At 35.8% G+C, this 17,016-nt stretch overlaps 1 protein-coding gene across 1 annotated transcript in view; it reads left to right on the top strand.

Annotated features, from left to right (window-relative positions):
• ALG13 (ALG13 UDP-N-acetylglucosaminyltransferase subunit) overlaps nt 1-17,016 on the top strand; it is a 73,163-nt gene that overhangs the window by 6,780 nt on the left and 49,367 nt on the right. Inside the window, 5 exon segments of the mRNA XM_036839482.1 lie at nt 13,289-13,322; nt 13,325-13,521; nt 13,523-13,664; nt 14,247-14,330; nt 16,392-16,442. Coding sequence (XP_036695377.1) covers nt 13,289-13,322; nt 13,325-13,521; nt 13,523-13,664; nt 14,247-14,330; nt 16,392-16,442 — 508 coding nt within the window.

The raw sequence follows: 17,016 nt of genomic DNA on the forward strand, positions 1-17,016 counted from the left end.
ATTTATGTTGATCACTCAGTCTTTAATTATCTTATGTCATGAAGGATTAACCATAGAGAATCAGAAACAAATGAAAGGGTCTACTCAAACATTAGACAACTAAAGAGGAACATAGGGCCCCAAATCCTCTGCTGCTTTCCCACAAGAGCACATAACCCAGATTCCATTATTTCATTTAGCAGAGGCTTAAGCCAGTGGTGTCAATTGTGTGTAGTGACATCTCTTGACTATACCTTTGTAAAATTTTACATCTGTTGTGGGGTTTAAAAATCAAAGGGTATCTTAGAACCATTTTGATTTGGCAGGAATCCTCAAGATCATGTAGTCCAATCCCTTCATTTCACAGATGAGGAAGAAGCCCAGAGGTTACAACTTGTCTAAAATAACAGCCTTTGGCAGCGCTGCCACTAGAAGCAACTTCTTGACTCCCAGTCCGGTGCTCTTTCTACCATACCATAATATATGTTGTAAGCTTTTTGTTTCTTTATATTTGTTTGCCTAGTATTTACTTTAGTTACTTTAATCCCTTCCAAGGGAGATTTTCTTCATTTCCAGAAGTTTAATTATTTTAGTAGGAATTTCACAGTTCACTAAATTGGGTTTTCCTTTGGTGTATTGCAACCTTAGCTGGGACTTAGAAACCGGTGATTCCTGAGTTTTTGGAATCTAGCAAAATGCCACGGTATAGCATTGATACTAGATTGAACAAATAAAGACTTTAAGACAAAGAATTGCAGATTTTTGGAATTGGTAGAGAATTTAAAAAATACCTAGTGCAAACCATTCATTTTACAGATGAGGAAAGAGGCTAGGATAAATTAATTGCCCAATTAGAAGGGTATTTCTAATTGGTCCTTAAGAAAAAATTCATGGTAATAAAAATTCTATTTGAAATATTTACCCAATAAAATTTGTTTAGTTTCATTACCTGACAGGGCTTCCGATTTTTGAAATCAGTGTGTAAGTGCAATGCAGTTTATGTAGCAGTTTTCTGTTGAGAGAGGTATTTAGATATCCAGGGATGAGGAAGTGAAAGAGAAAGTTTAGTATTTTGAGAAGTTCACATCATTGGTAGGTGCAGAGGTGGACAGGTAATAGAAAGTTGATGGATGTTGTAGTAGGTGAAAAGTGATGTGAAGTTATAGTATGCTTGGGAAGTAAGGATTTTAGATGACTACGTGCTTATAATTTGGAAGGAAAGGGAGTTAAGGATTTGGTGTTAGGTAAGATAGTACAACTGATGAACTTGATGCAGGGTTCTGTAACATTGAAAAGTAGTCATCTCAAAGTATTATCAAGTGATTCTAGACACCGAGAACCTGTATCAGAGCACTGCTTTGTATGCTTTTAAAGGCAAATCATGTGGACACAAAGGGCAATATAAAAATGTATACCACTTTGATAATTTGAGGAAGTTTTCCAAGACTAAGGATGTCAGGAATGACTAACAGTAATATAGATATTTTTCTTGGTCCTTTATTATAGTATAAGCACTTAATCCCTGTGATTTATTAAAAATAGGAAATTACCAGAGATGACCAAAAATCTTCATGTGGTCTGAGAAATGGGATGTATGGCCAGATTACTTGAAATTGTTTTTTGGGGAAAGATTTGGACGGGGGTGGTCCTGATAGCTGTGTGGTAATCAATTTTCTGCTGAACAATTAGTACCATATTTTTATGGGGGAGTAGGGAATGAAAAATAACAGTAACAGTTAACACCTGTTGCCTGCTTAGTATGTATCATGTACTGTTTGAAACATTTTACACAAATGAACTCATTTAATCTTTACAGTATAACTCTATGAAATAGTTACTATTGTTGCATTTTGCAAATGAGGAAACTGAGCTCAGAGCATAATGTGAAAAAGGAGTTATGCTACTTAAGTATCCAAAAGATGGTCTGGGAATTGTAATTGGAACACTGAATTCCAGTGTATTTCCATCATTTATGGGGACAGGAGGACTGTATATTTGAAATCAGGGGACTATTCCAAAAAATTTAGATTGTGTGGTAGCCATGGGTATGTAACCTATTTCAGTTTTTACATTGCTATTTAAAAGCATACTGATCGCTACTCATAAAATCCATGTGGAGAAACTCCCAGTCGGTTACCTGTTTGCAGCTTACTTACCAGCTCTTTTGTTTTCTCTGTAAATGTGCTTGGGGCTCTATTTTTGGTCCTCCTATATTTTTTCTTGGTATTTTCATCACTCCCAGGGTTTCTACTATTGACTCCCCTGTCTATCCCGCAACTGTGATTTGAGCTTCTGCATGGTATTTCCAGTTGCTTACAGGTCATGTCACTCTGTTAATTCTCTTAAGCACCCTAAACTTGATATGCCCCAAACTAAAATCATATTTCTCCTTTTCATCCTTCTGAGATCCTTAACTCTGTTAATGATGTCACCATTTAGTCAGTCTTCCAGGCTTTAACTCTTACATCTCCAACCCTTTATATATGATTGGTCACCGGGTACTCTCAGCTTTACTTCCTAAATGTCTCAAGCCCATTTATTTGTTCTCTTAGTTTTTTTTTTTAAACATAAATGCATGATAAGAATCTACTTTTTGTATCAGCAGGACTCAAGACATGATTCCTGCTCTGGAGGAACTCTTAAGTATAGTTGAGGAGGAACTATATATTCATGCGTCCTCTGCCTGAAAAACAGTTGGCTATCCGTAAATGATAAATGCACTTCTGTAACTTAGTATTCTTTTCTCATCTTGATTAGGTATTGGGTCTAGGAAACATTGTCATCTTGCACACATTCATTTCCTACTCTCCTTGACTTCAAAATATCTAGTATGTCTCTTGTTCAGGAGAAAGATGTGACCATCGCATTATATGGTGAAGTTTGTAGGATCAAGCATTTATAGGAATGGCATCTAAAACATAGTAGTGCTGATCCTATGTAATGTTCTAATGGTATTTAAGGGTCTGTCAAAGAATGGTACCTGTTGGGGATTTTCGGACAAACATGGTGTTAAAAATCAGAGGTTTATAAACAGCAGTAGCTATAGTGTTTTCCAGTAAAAGATTACATGGAGAAAGGTTTAGGATAACCACCAAATCACACTTAACTCCTTGTTAAATGGTTAATTCCTTACATGAATATTCTAGCACAATCTTGTATAGTTCTTTGAATTCTTATGATTTTTGTTGGTGGCTAGATAAAAGGTGAGCAAAACAATCTAGCTTCAAACGGGAAAGTAAAACACATGTTTCTTGACGTTGATATTGATTCTTTTTTTTTTTTTTTTTTTTTAATTAATATCACCTGTTTGTTTTTTTTAATTTATTTATTTGTTTGTTTGTTTTATTTTTTTTTTTTTGGCTGTGTTGGGTCTTCGTTTCTGTGCGAGGGCTTTCTCCAGCTGCGGCAAGCGGGGGCCACTCTTCATCGCGGTGCGCGGGCCTCTCTCCACAGCAACCTCTCTTGTTTCGGAGCACAGGCTCCAGACGCGCAGGCTCAGTAAGTGTGGCTCACGGGCCCAACCGCTCCGCGGCATGTGGGATCCTCCCAGACCAGGGCCCGAACCCGTGTCCCCTGCATCGGCAGGCAGACTCTCAACCACTGCGCCACCAGGGAAGCCCCTGATATTGATTCTTAAAAAATATTTTGAGGGGTTTTTATACCATCATGTCTCATCTATTTTAGTATTTCACTTCTAGATCCTTATTGTCTTTATGAATTTTTACCGTATCCTGGCTGAAATTATTTATTATGATTAACACTCTGTCATGAATTTTTTTATGTCCTCCCCGTGTGCCCTGCGGTGGAAGCGTGGAGTCTTAACCACTGGACTGCCAGGGAATTCCAATGTCATGATTTTATTTTGATGGCTACAGTCCTGCTTTCTAAGGCAGTAGTTCTTAAGCTTTTTTGGGGCCATGAAACCCTTCAAAATACTTAAAACTATTGCTTCTCTCTCTACTCACACATACACATATTTTGCTATGAATTTCAGGGAATTTACAGGTACCTTGAGGCCGCCCCAGGTTAAGAATCCCTAGACGGAGGCCAACTTCAGTAATTCCTTGGTCATTGTTCATTAATATTTGATGGTAACTATTAGACTCCTTTATAATTAAACCCTCTGATTAAATACATTTAAGTTTAGTAATTTCCAGTTTTTATAATATAACACAAATTATAAATTTTTCTCTTCGTTTAAAACATGCCAAACAACACATTTTGACACCTTAATACTCTAACTCAGTATCTATAATCCATAATGTCTTGTGTAGTACTGTTTCTAATTGATAAAAGGAACTAAATGAAAATTATTTTCGTTTGTAGTAATTATTTTAGGATATATTACATTGGGCTGTCTGGTAAAGCAATACAGTGTTGTAATTTACTCATTTACTGTTAAGTGTGCTTCTAAAGTATTTGCTGAACTGATAGTCACTGTTAGAATGATGTCTGTGAGAGGCCATATATTGCATCTTTGTTACTGTTCATTTCCCCTTTTGTCCAGAACATAGTGGTGGTTTTTCCACTGCTGTATGAAGTGGGTGGATAATACACTCCCCAAATTTAGGAGTGAAAACCATTCCTAAATTTTCAGCCTAAGTAATTTTCTGGATTTCAGTTTTTCCATTTGTGAATTAGTAAAACTAGCTTTCCTCATAGGTGATTTCTAAGACATAAAAACAACTGTGTAGCATGTTTGAAAATAAAAAATGTTGAAATAAGACATTTTCTCTTGGTTAGAGTTTTTGTTTTAAGAAGTAGGAATAGGCTTAGAGATATTTTCCTAGAATTCACAGTATATAGTCCTAAATGATACAGAAAGCAAAATCTTCATTGAATTTCATATTTAAATTCATATTCAGTCTCTAGTTGGGGTTGTAGTTAGAGAATTAAAGTTTACTTAGAGGTTTAAGTGCATGAGTCTTTTCAGTGCATCAAAACAAAGAAAAGAATGTTCTGGTCTTTATTCTCCCTTTCTTCAATCCCCTGTCTGTCTGTAGACTGATTGGACACTGCAAGTAGCTTAAAAAAAACAACAGAAAGCAACCTTCAGTATTTCTGTGTCAATATGATATATTTTTAAAGAGTACTGTTTTCCTTTTTTTCTAATCTGTATTAGAATGCTTCAGGTGGAAGTAGGGAAGAGAGGGAAATGAAAGCAAGTGGCTCTTGGTAATGTTTCTTCTGTTTTGCATATCTGAGCAAGGATAACTGCTCTGGGAAATCAGTTCTTTTTCTTTATTGTCTCCTTCCTAAAACTTGAGGAGGTTGAATAGGGCTGTATTGGCCAAATTTTGTTTTGGAACCATTGTATTTCTTTTCCTCATTAACCTTGCTTTGCTAATTCTGTTTAAATGTTCACCATGAAAGGAAGTGACAGGTTCTAGTTTCAGAGTGCTGTTAAAACATGTTTTAAAAAAGACAGTTTACCATTATATTTTTCAGTAATGAAAGACCTTAAAAAGGTTCTGTAGAGTTGCAGAGCAATTTCCCCCATTGCCCCCATGTTATTTGGTACTAAAAATAGTTAAATGATTTAGTATTAAGTTTTTAAAAAAATACTAATTGCCTTTTCAGCAGGTTGTTACAAGTCGTTATATCCATGTATCTATTATTAATTTTTTCAGCTTTGTTGAGATATAATTGACATATAACATTGTTTAACTTGTGTAACATAATGATTTGATGTATGTATATAGTGAAAAATGGTTACCACAATAAGTTTAGTTAACATCCATCACCACTTATAATTAAAAATTTTGTTACCTTTAAAAACCTAGGTCTGTTTATTTCATCTGATAAGGTAAGATTTATCATTCATTTTTATGTGGGCCATTCAGCCTCACAATTTGCCAGGATGATATGTTAATCTCCCTATAAGCTATTTTTATGGTTAATGTCAATCACAAGTTTGATCATCTAAAGGGAGGGCAAATCTGTTACCCACCGTTGAATCACAGAGAATCACAGTTCTTTAGACCTGAAAGAGAGCTTAGAGATCATACAGCCCATCTCCTTTACTTTACAGATAAGAAAACTGATGCAGAGATGAAAGTGGCATAAGAAAGTTCATAATATTCTTTTCATGGTACCATATTGTCTCTCAGAAATTAAAATAATAACTCAGCATCATTTTTATACATTTACAATTATACATTTGCAACTATACCATATATGTCACAGACAATGTATGCTTTAAAAAAAAAATTCCCGGCATATACCTCATTTAATTGGTTGAAACATGAAGGAGTGTTATCTTAGAATTAAAACTATCAGTATTTATATGTTGTACTTCAAAGAAATTTCCCTACTTCATCAGTGAAAGAAGAAATAGGCAATTCCAGTTAAAACAACAAATCCCATTTTCAAGTTGAATTACAGTATGGAAGGTAGTTGTAAAATTAAAGGACGTCAATTTTATGACAGGTCAAATGATAATTATTTTAAGTTATTTTTATTTTCTTCCATTTGTTTTATTTTAATCTGTACCCACAGTACAGTGCTTAAAAGGTCTTTAAGGAAATTATTTTTCTTCCCATTATTTTCAAGAATTTAGGTGAAATTGTTCTGGTTCTTACCATTTTTTTTTCTTTTTTTGACCAAAGAATAATTTCTTAGTGAACCACTTTACTTGGCAGGTAGCAGTTAACAGCAGTCAATACTTAAACACTTAAGTGCTACGCACTTGACATGCAGTACCTTATGTAATTATTCCAACAACCTTAGATTTAGATCACAGAAAAATTCTGGAGTAACATTTCTCAAACTTTGAAAATTTGAAAGCAGTAGCTGTAGCGCATTAAAAAACCATTAGTAACTTGAATGCTAAAGTTACCTGTTTAAGTTTGACTTGGCCTTTTCCTAAACCATTTTTCCTCTTACGGGAAAGACCAGGTCAAAGTTAAGCAGGTAACTTTAGCATTCCTTGACGCCTTTAATATTGCTAATGGGCATATGAACCTCAAAGACAGGATAATAGTAGGTGGCCTTGAAACTCTCTTCTTAGGAATACTTAATAACTTGTGGAACACCTTGTTCTAGAGCACTGGTTCCCAAAGTGTGGTCCTGGGCTAGCAGCATCAGCATCGCCTGAGAACTTGTTAGAAATGCAAATTCTTGGGACCCACCCCAGACCTGGCTGAATCAGAATTTCTGGGCATGGGGCAATCTTTCTTCAAGCCCTTCACTTAAGAACCACTGTTCTAGAGGTTTGCAGGATTGGAGTAGGTTGCTGTGGAAAAATAGCCAGTTTGGATTTCAATGCAATAGATATTTCAAAGGACAGTATTAAATACTATGAAATTGCTTTCTATTATATACAGGATGAATTCTAGTATTGTCCCACTGGTCTTTTTTAAGAAGTCCTATTGTACTAATTTGGGGAACATGACTTGTAGTTAACCATCTCTGAGTCCTTGTTCATATCTTTTCTTCTTTAGTATGCAATTCCTCTATAATAATTATGCAAGAATCAGGAGATAATATATAGTTCTAGTCCTAGTACTATTGCCAATTGGATGTGAAAACTTGGGCAAGTCTTATAATTATTTGAAACCCATTTCTTCATCTGTAAAATAAGAGGTCCCTTTTAGCTGTAACATTCTACTTATTTATTTTCCCAGTTTATTATGCCAGTCTGTTTCTTGCTCACTTTATTGAATTTTTAATTTGTTTTAGTATTTCTTAATACATGTAAATATATAAAATTTTAACTAGTTCTACAAGGCTTATAACAAGAAACAGCAGTTCTATGTCCCATTCCTCCCCATCTCTAACCCTGCTTCCCGTAGGTAAGCATATTACATTATTTTATATGTTTTATAAGTGATATTTTCAAACATGTTTTTTAAATTTAAATATCATCTGTAGACTTCCTGCTGTGGAAGAGAGGCTTTATCTCCCTCCTCCCTTTCTTCCACAGTGGGAAGTCTATAGGTGATATTTAAAGTTAAAAAACAAAAACAAATTTAGTTTATCAGTTATGGTGAGATCTGTTTTCAGTGTTGACATTATTATGATTCTTTGAGTACAGTATTCACATATGAGCCATGTGGTACGTGTTGATTGATTACATTTCTATAAAACTGTTTACCTCATTTCTGTTTTTTCATTTGCTCAGTTTTCTATAGAACTGTTCCCAAACTCTCCAACAGAGGTGGCCATCTTTCCTAGTATGTTTAAATATGCTAAGTTATCTATGACTTTTATTATTATTTATTTTTTAATATGTCTGTGCTGGAGTTCTCGTTTCTTTTACCTGAACTGGTTGTTCTCTATATAGTCCTGCTTAAAAGTCTGTCCTGGGATTTCCTCTTTATCCTTATCTTAAAAATTCCTTTTGCTTCTCTCTTGTGTTGAATCTTCTGTTTCCAGGATTCTATGTGGCCCACCCCATTTTGTGGTTTAACTTCTTTATTTTGGTTTCAGATATCCTCCACTAGCTTTCTGACAGTAAGGCGCATTTTTTTTTAATCTTTCAAGTTTGAAAATGCTGCCTTCTACTCTTGCATCTGATTGATAGCTTGGTATAGAGTTCAAGGTTGGAAATAATTTCCCCTCAAATATTGAACTTCATTGTTTTCTAGCTTCTAGTTCTTCTGTTGAGAAGTTTATTGCTATTCATATGTGTGATCTTCTGTATAAGACCTGTTTTTACTCTCAGAAAGCTTTAGAATGTTGTTATATGCATTGCAGATCATCTTTTTTGCTTTCATTGTTCTGGCTACTTCATGGACCTTTTCAATATAAATATAGACAGTCATATTCTGCAGTGCTAGAATTTTCCTTACATCATCATCATCATTATTTCTTCCTCTCCGCTTTCTTCATCTCATTTTGGGACTCCTGTTAGTTAGATATTGGCTTTCCTGAATTGATCCTCTAATTTTCTTGTTTTTTCTCTCCAACCTTGTCTGTTTTGTGAGCTCCTCAACTGTAAATTCTATTCCTTCTACTATTTTTGTTTTATTTATTTTTAAATTTAAATACAGCAAAATTAGCATTTTTCATGTACAGTTCTATAAATTTTGAAAAATGCATAATCATGTAACCACCACTACAATCAAGATACAGAACTCTTCCACCACACCCGTAAATCCGCTCCTGTCATCCCTTTGTAGTCAACCCTTTCCTACAATGCTAACTACTGGCAGCAACCAATCTGTTTTTCCTTCCTATAGTTTTGTCTTTTCCAGTATGTCATATAAATGCAGTCATACAGTATGTAGCCTTTTGAATCTCTCCTTTTGCTTAGCACAGTGCATCTGCGATTCACACATGTTTTTGTATATATCCATAATTCATTATTTTTTATTGTTGAGGAGTGTTCTGTTGTACGGATGTACCACAGTTTGTCCATTCACCACTTGAAGGATGTTTGGATTGTTTCCAGTTTGGGAGGAATCATGATTATGAATAAAGCTGCTATAAATATTCATGTACAGGTTTTTGTGTGAACTTAAGTTATCATTTCTCTTGGATATTTACCCAGAAGTGGGGTTGCTGTGTCATATGGCAACTCTGTTTTATTTTATAAGAATCTGCTAAACTATTTTTCCAGAGTGGCTGTACTATTTTATATTCCTACCAGCAACATACGAGAGTTTCAGTTGCTCTGCATCTTTGTCAACACTTGGTATTGGCCTTTTTTTAAAAAGTTTATTTTAGTCATTCTAAGATGTATGTAGTAGTATTTCATTAAAGATATACAAGTGGCCAATAGGCACATGAAGAGATGCTCAACATTATTAGCCATCAGGGGAATGCAAAACAAAACCACAACAAGATACCACGTCATACCCACATAGGATGGCTATAATCTAAGAGATGGACAGTAAGTGTTGATAGGATGTGAATTGGGAACCCTCATACACTACTGATGAGAATGAAAATAGTGCAGCTGCTGTGGAAAGTGGTGACAGTTCCTCAAATGGTTAAACATAGAGTTACCATATGCTCCAGCAACTCCATTCCTGGGTATTACCCAAGAGAATAGAAATGTCCAAACAAAAACTTGGACATGAATGTTTATAACAGCCTTAGTCGAGATAGTCAAAAAGTGGAAACAACCCAAATGTCTGTCAACTGATGAATGGATAAATAAAATCTGCCTTAACTATACAAAGGATTGAAATACTGATACATAGGTGCTCCTTGAAAACATCATGCTAAGTGAAAGAAGTCAGTTACACAGGACTGTATATTGTATTCCATTTATTTGAAGTGTGCAGAATAGGCAAATATGTAGAGACAGAAAATAAATTGGTGGTTGCATGGAGTTGGTGGGGATAGGAGGATTGGAGGCTGATGGTTCTGGGATGTGGGGTTTCATTTTCGAGTAATGTAAAATTGTGGTGATGGATGTATAACTGTAAATATACTAAAAAACCATTGAAATGCACCTTTTAAGTGAGTGAATTGTATGTGAACTATGTTATAAAGCTATTAAAAAATCACCAGTTTTAAGTGTACAGTTCAATAATTCTCAGTGATTATGCAAAGTTGTGCAAACATCACCACAAAAGAGTTTTATAACATTTTTATCCATCAAAAAGATCCTTTGTGCCTGTTTGCATTTAGTACCTATTCCCATCTCAACCCTAGGCAACCACTAACCTGCTTTCTTTCTCTGTAGATTTGTCTTTTTTGTATATTTCATATAGGTGGAATCATATCTTTTGGAATCATGCCCCTTTTGCATCTGGCTGCTTTTACTTTGGATCCAGTTTCTCCACGTCCTTGCTAACACTTGTTATTGTCTGTACTATTTATCATAGCCACCCTAGTAGGTGTGTAGTGATGTCTCGTTGTGGTCTTAATTTGCATTTTCCTAATGACGTTAAACACCTTCTTACATGCTTATTATATCTTTGGTGAAATGTGTATTCAGATCTTTGCCCATTTTTAAATTGTGTTGTTGTTTTCTTATTGTTGACTTTTGAGTTCTTTTATATATTTTTGATATAAAGTTTTTTTGTCAGATATGTATCTTCCAGTCTGTGGCTTGTGTTTTCACTCTCCTAATAGTGTCATTTGCAGAGCAAAAGTTCTTAATTTTGATAAAGTCCAATTAATCAGTTTTTCTTTTATTATATCATATCTAAGTTCTCTTTTCCCAACTCAAGGTCTTGAAGATTTTTTCCTATGCTTTTGTCTAAAAGTTTTGAAGTTTTGTTCTACATTTAGGTCTTTGATCCATTTTGAGTTAATTATTGTAGAAGATGTGAGGTATAGGTTGAGGATCATTGTTCTCTTTTTTTTTTAAATTAATTTATTTATTTATCTACTTTTGGCTGTGTTGGGTCTTCGTTTTTGTGTGAGGGCTTTCTCCAGTTGCGGCAAGCGGGGGCCACTCTTCATCGCGGTGAGCGGGCCTCTCACCGTCGCGGCCTCTCCTGCTGCGGAGCACAGGCTCCAGACGCGCAGGCTCAGCAGCTGTGGCTCACGGGCCCAGCCGCTCCGCGGCATGTGGGATCCCCCCAGACCAGGGCTTGAACCCGTGTCCCCTGCATTGGCAGGCAGACTCCCAACCACTGCGCCACCAGGGAAGCCCCATTGTTTTCATTTTGCATATGGATGTCAAGTGTTCCAGCAGCGTTTGATAAAAACACTATCTTTTCTCTATTGAGCTGCTCTTGCACCTTTGTCAAAAATCAATTGACTGAATTTGTATGGGTCTCTTTCTGTGTGTTTTCTTTGTGTGTTTACTTTCCCTTTCCTCTATCTCTCTTTGTCTTCCTGCCTCTAATTTTTCTTCTCTTTGTTTCCTGCTCTTTCTCCTATTTTCTGATTCTCTCTCCCTCTCCCAGTTTTCCCTTCTTTTATTCCCTTTTTCAAAATGAAGTGTATGGGTTAATATTGATTGAAGCTTTATATACCATATTTTTAGTATAAATAGCAATAAATATGAAGAATTTATATTTTTCTCTAGAAGTGAAAAATGCCGAAAATGAATTAACTTTTTCACTATAATTCTGTTTTTCTCAGTGAATTTATGGTCTTAAAGATGGTGATCCCTCTTCCCAAACCATGTTTCAGAACTTTTGTGCCAGTGTTTTGGTTTCTTTGAAAAAGAAATTAGTCAAGGTAATTTCAAATTGGCATGCTAAAGAAAGTCAAGATTTTATTTTTTCTACCATGCTTTTATTTCATTCCTAAATTGTAAAATTGATTATTGATGCTTTTCCTGTTGGAGGCAGTCATGATTACTACTGGAGCCACAGATACCAGAAAAACAATTCTGAAAGCAGCTTAATTTTGCAGCTTCTCCAAAGCCAGCTTTAGATCTATTTATGTCTTAAAACACTTAGAAAAAGTAAGAACGGAATTGTATTTTGGCATTTAAATAACACTTGACGGTGGAATCAAGTAATACAAGTGACCAGTGCTGTTTTTGAACCTTACAAAAGTACAGTCGTATTTACTTTGGTTTTCTCAGACTTAAGAGCAGTTTTTCCAGAAAAGTGCCCTAAACATTGAAACATGCCTCTCATGTCCAACACCTCTAGTGTGGTGCCACAGCATTTTAAATGTAGCCTATTAGCAAGTTTGTGGGTAAGATATTTCTTCCATTAAGCTTCATTTTAAATTTTCATTGTTTGCATTTTCAGAGAAACACACTTTTTGCAATTTCTCTTTCTGTTAATGTTGTACAGTAGTTTGGAGACATTAGTTCAGAATTGTATCAGTGTTTTCTAGCATAACTAATGAATTTAATTTCTGTGGTCCTAGCAGAGGGTTATTATTATTTAGAAGAACTAAATGAGATTACTTAAACATCATACCTGAAATATCCAGATAACTGCTTTGGCACTTTACTTTGCTTGAACTGTGACCTCTGCCCCTTTAGATCAAGGGAGTCCCCCTTTCCCCCCCATTTTCTTTGTTTCTTAAGATAGTCTTAACACAAAAGCTTACTTACTTAATTATGTTCAGATTTTTTTTTCCTCTCATCTACATTGAAACTATGAAGGGAGCAGGGAACTTGGGCAGAGACTGGTTGCAAATTCGGGCAGAGATCTTAAAGCAATGTAATGTGGGCTGGGCTGCATCATACACACCTGAGCCTTATTGCAGTCCCTTTGCAACCACGTGCAGCAGTTGCCTTGAGTTAAGCTGCAGACTCGGCTTCCTTTTGGTCCCAAAGCTCAGCTGCTTGTGCATACTTCTCTCAACCTTGGGCTGGTTGGGTTAATCCCACCCTTCCCCAACAAGGTAGCTCTGCAAGTTCCTTCTCGCTCCCGACGTCTCCTTCTCAAGTCAAGTTCTCTATTCCTAGGAGCATCGGCTCTTCCTCTTCTTTTCACAGGGTCCCGACTTATCCTGGGCAAGCCAGCCCTTTGATTCTCCTGCTCCTGAGAAGTGCCAAGATTCTGCAGCGCTGACTCCAACTGCCTTCTCATGCCTAGACTTTGGGCTGCTTTCTGGATACCTGCATAAGCAAGCCCTGTCACTGCTACCCATTCCTACCTGCACCCTGCTTTTTCCTTCTTGCCACACCTGTGTTATTTTCTCCCCCTCCCCAACTCCACCCCCTGTGCACAATGCATAAAGGATGGAAAAAGTACTGCGGCCAGAAGTCTCTGAATGAGGCATCAATGGATGAATATTTAGGCAGCTTAGGGCTGTATCGAAAGCTGACTGCCAAGGATGCCTCTTGCCTCTTTCGGGCTATTTCGGAGCAGGTAAAAGGAAAACAAATATATCTTCTCTATACTGAGTTTTCGGAGTTTGAGACTTGGCACAGTACTGTAGCTAGAAGACCTGTAGCCCACCAAAACAAAACAAAACAAAACAAAAATTCCCTTTTCCCTATTTAAAACATCAGGGTCTCTCCACTTATTAGCTTGGTGCGTGCCTTTGCTGATTAGTTCAAATATGTTGCTGTGCCTTTGCTATCTTCTCTGTTTTCTAAATGCCAGTTTGGAATGTAAGAGATAAAGTAATGGGGTTAAAGAAAACTTTGAAATGTATCTTGATCCTTTATAAGCAGCACCTTCTTCCTCTAAATTTTATGCCTAAGGAAAAATTTATAGGTTGTGCCCATAAGTAGTAGAAACGGGGGGGGGGCATGACAGAATCATACCTCTTCCATATTGCTAAAGATGACAAAAACAGATTTTAGTAAGATCAGGACTTAATTTCCCAATTTCCTACATATGTTCTGAATAAGGGGAGGACTTGAGTGTCCAGTTCATAGTCTTAACTTAGAAGCTTCTGTTTCAAATAACTGCTGACAGTGAGCTGGTCTTTTCTCTTCTTTTTAGTTGTTTTGCAGCCAGGTCCATCACTTGGAAATCAGGAAGGCTTGTGTCTCATATATGAGAGAAAATCAACAAACTTTTGAGTCTGTAAGTAGAATACATACCCAAGGGAGAGTTGTTCATAGAATATGTAGCAGGTAGGAAATGAATTTTGAGCACCTACGTGTGAATATTATATCCCGCAATCTCCTCTCAATAGCAAATATTTTATTTTCAGTTGGCTTCCTTCCTCCTAGCTAGCATGCTTCTGGATCTCCTCCCAGAATTAGATTGTTTTGTACTCTAATTAAAAAGTAAGAAAGTTAATCTTTATCCTTCCCACTATTTATTCCCCCCCACACCCAAAAAGCCACATTGTGACTGTTATCCATATCACAGTTTTCTTAAACAAGTAATCAGTTCACGAGGGGTTTGGCTATGTTAGTATTTTTAAATGTGTATTTTTAAATTTGTATAAATGGGAACTCCTTGTGTTCTTTCTTAATTCTATGCACAATGATCGTCAGCCAGTCAACTTGAAGAATCTTGTAAAACTTAACTCTAAGGAAACAAATTATTCCTGAACATGTCTTTTCATATGACAAACTGTGGTAATTGGAGCTCTGCCACTAATGATTGACTTTAAAACAACTTTTAGAAGACATCTTCGTATACGTTGTATTATTTGAATTCTTGTTAACAAAATAAGGTTTTATCAAGGTCTGATTTGAAGTGTGCCCTTTCCTGTGGCTGTTTTTTTTTGTTGTTGTTTGTTTTTTTTTTTGTTTCTGTTTAAACATTCCTAGCCCTTCCAGTACTATTTGTTCTCCTGACTATATTATGGGTATTTGCCTGCTGTTCGAGGTTTACTCTTAATTTTCTCAACAGGTTTCTGTGAATTTTAAAACTATATGAAGGCTTCTTGATTTTAAAGCTTATTACCTTGAAGTTAATTAACGGTCACCACACCTGGGGAAAGGATTATTCGTGAAATTACTTCAAATGCAAGACCATGGTGTAAAGCAGTGCATCTCAAGTATTTTTGTGCATACAAATCACCTGGGGATCTTGTTAAAAAAAAAACAAATTCTGATTCACTAGATCTGAGCTGGGGCCCAAGATTTACAGTTAACAAATTCCTGAGGGATGCTTGCTGTTGTTCAAGGACCACATTTTGAGTAACAAAGATGTCTGTAAAATTTTAAAGCCACATGGATGAATCTCAGATTAATTATGCAGAGTGAAAGAAGCCAGACCTCCCAAAAAAAGTACATACTGTATGATTTCCTTTATATAAAACTCTAGAAAATACAAACCAATCTGTAGTGACAGAAAGCAGATCAGTGGTTGCTTGGGGGTTAGTGAAGTTATAGAGGGGCACAAGGAAACTTCTGGGGGTGATGGATATATTCACTATCACGATTGTCATGATGTTTTCATGGGTGTATATGTAAGTCAACTTATTTGTGCCATTTAAATATGTGTGGTTATTGTATGTCAGTTATACCTCAAAACTGTTTAAAAAGGGAACTGAGAAAAATTAACATGATTTTTTAAGTCTAGTGATATACATGCATGGAGCTAGATGTATATTATATTTCCTGAGTTTAATTTTTATTGAGGTATATTTTGCATATCATAAAACTCACCATTTTAAGTTTAGCGTTTTAAGTTTTGGCAGTAATATAGTTATGCAACTGCCACTGCAGTCAAGATACAAAATATTTCCATCACCCAAAAAGTTCCCTTGTTGCCTGTGCTTTTTTTGAAACTAGTGAAATTCCTTTTAAAGTTCCTCAGTTTAACTTTGTAAATGCATGTCTGCTGTCAAATTTGAAATCCTTATAATTATTGTGCTTGCTTAATTTATGAAAATTGTCGTTACTTAAGTTGGCATTTCAAAAGAAACTCCAAAGGCATACCGTTTGATGAAATGCACTGGTATGTAGATAAGCCAGGACCAATTCCTAAGATAGTTTTATAGTCCAGCTTTTCTCCACTCAACTTTTGTGTATGTACAAATCTTCTTGAGGTGCTGTGCAAAGTAGTCATTTAATACCATAATTGTTCAGCTGAACAAAAACTCATTGGAGGATAATATTGCAGAATATAATCAGATTTCAGTAATGCTATGTATTTGGTTAAGTCAAGTTTGTTTTATTTTTGAAGTATGTGGAGGAATCTTTTGAGAAATACCTGGAACGGTTGGGAGATCCCAAGGTAAGATCAAATATGGGGGTTTAATCTTTTCAGAGTATTTGGAATAGTAGCCTAAATATCATTCAGCTGTGTCACTTTAGCTAGGCCCAGTTTATTTTCTTAAGTAGCCAGCTGTGTTGAATCAAATAGTTCTTGCAAAAGTTTAGAGGCTGGGAATTGACCTGTTGTTTTGTGTTGAATATTGAAAATTGTGTGTTAACAATTTTATCATCTATAGATTAGTGAAAGAGTATACACTACTTGGGAACAGGACTAACCCAAGCCTTTTCACTTTAATGGGGGAGGGGGATGGCAATGAATGTTACTAGGAGATCATTATTTTTTTTTTTATTGAACAGTTCCCCTGATTTGTAGTTATCCTTCTTTTATGTGGGAGTAAGATTCATAAACATATTTAATTAAAAATAATTTTATGTGATTAAATTAATTGCATAGTTCTGGACTTAACGCATTTACTAAATACCCTGCTAACTTCGTATTCTTACACTAATTACATTTTTATTGTGTCTTTTAAATCTCCCACATTCCTGTCCTTGTTACTTAATAGCTAACTAAGAAGATCTTTAGGTCCAAT

Source organism: Balaenoptera musculus, chromosome X (assembly GCF_009873245.2).
Source record: "Balaenoptera musculus isolate JJ_BM4_2016_0621 chromosome X, mBalMus1.pri.v3, whole genome shotgun sequence".
In the NCBI taxonomy this organism is placed as follows: domain Eukaryota; kingdom Metazoa; phylum Chordata; class Mammalia; order Artiodactyla; family Balaenopteridae; genus Balaenoptera; species Balaenoptera musculus.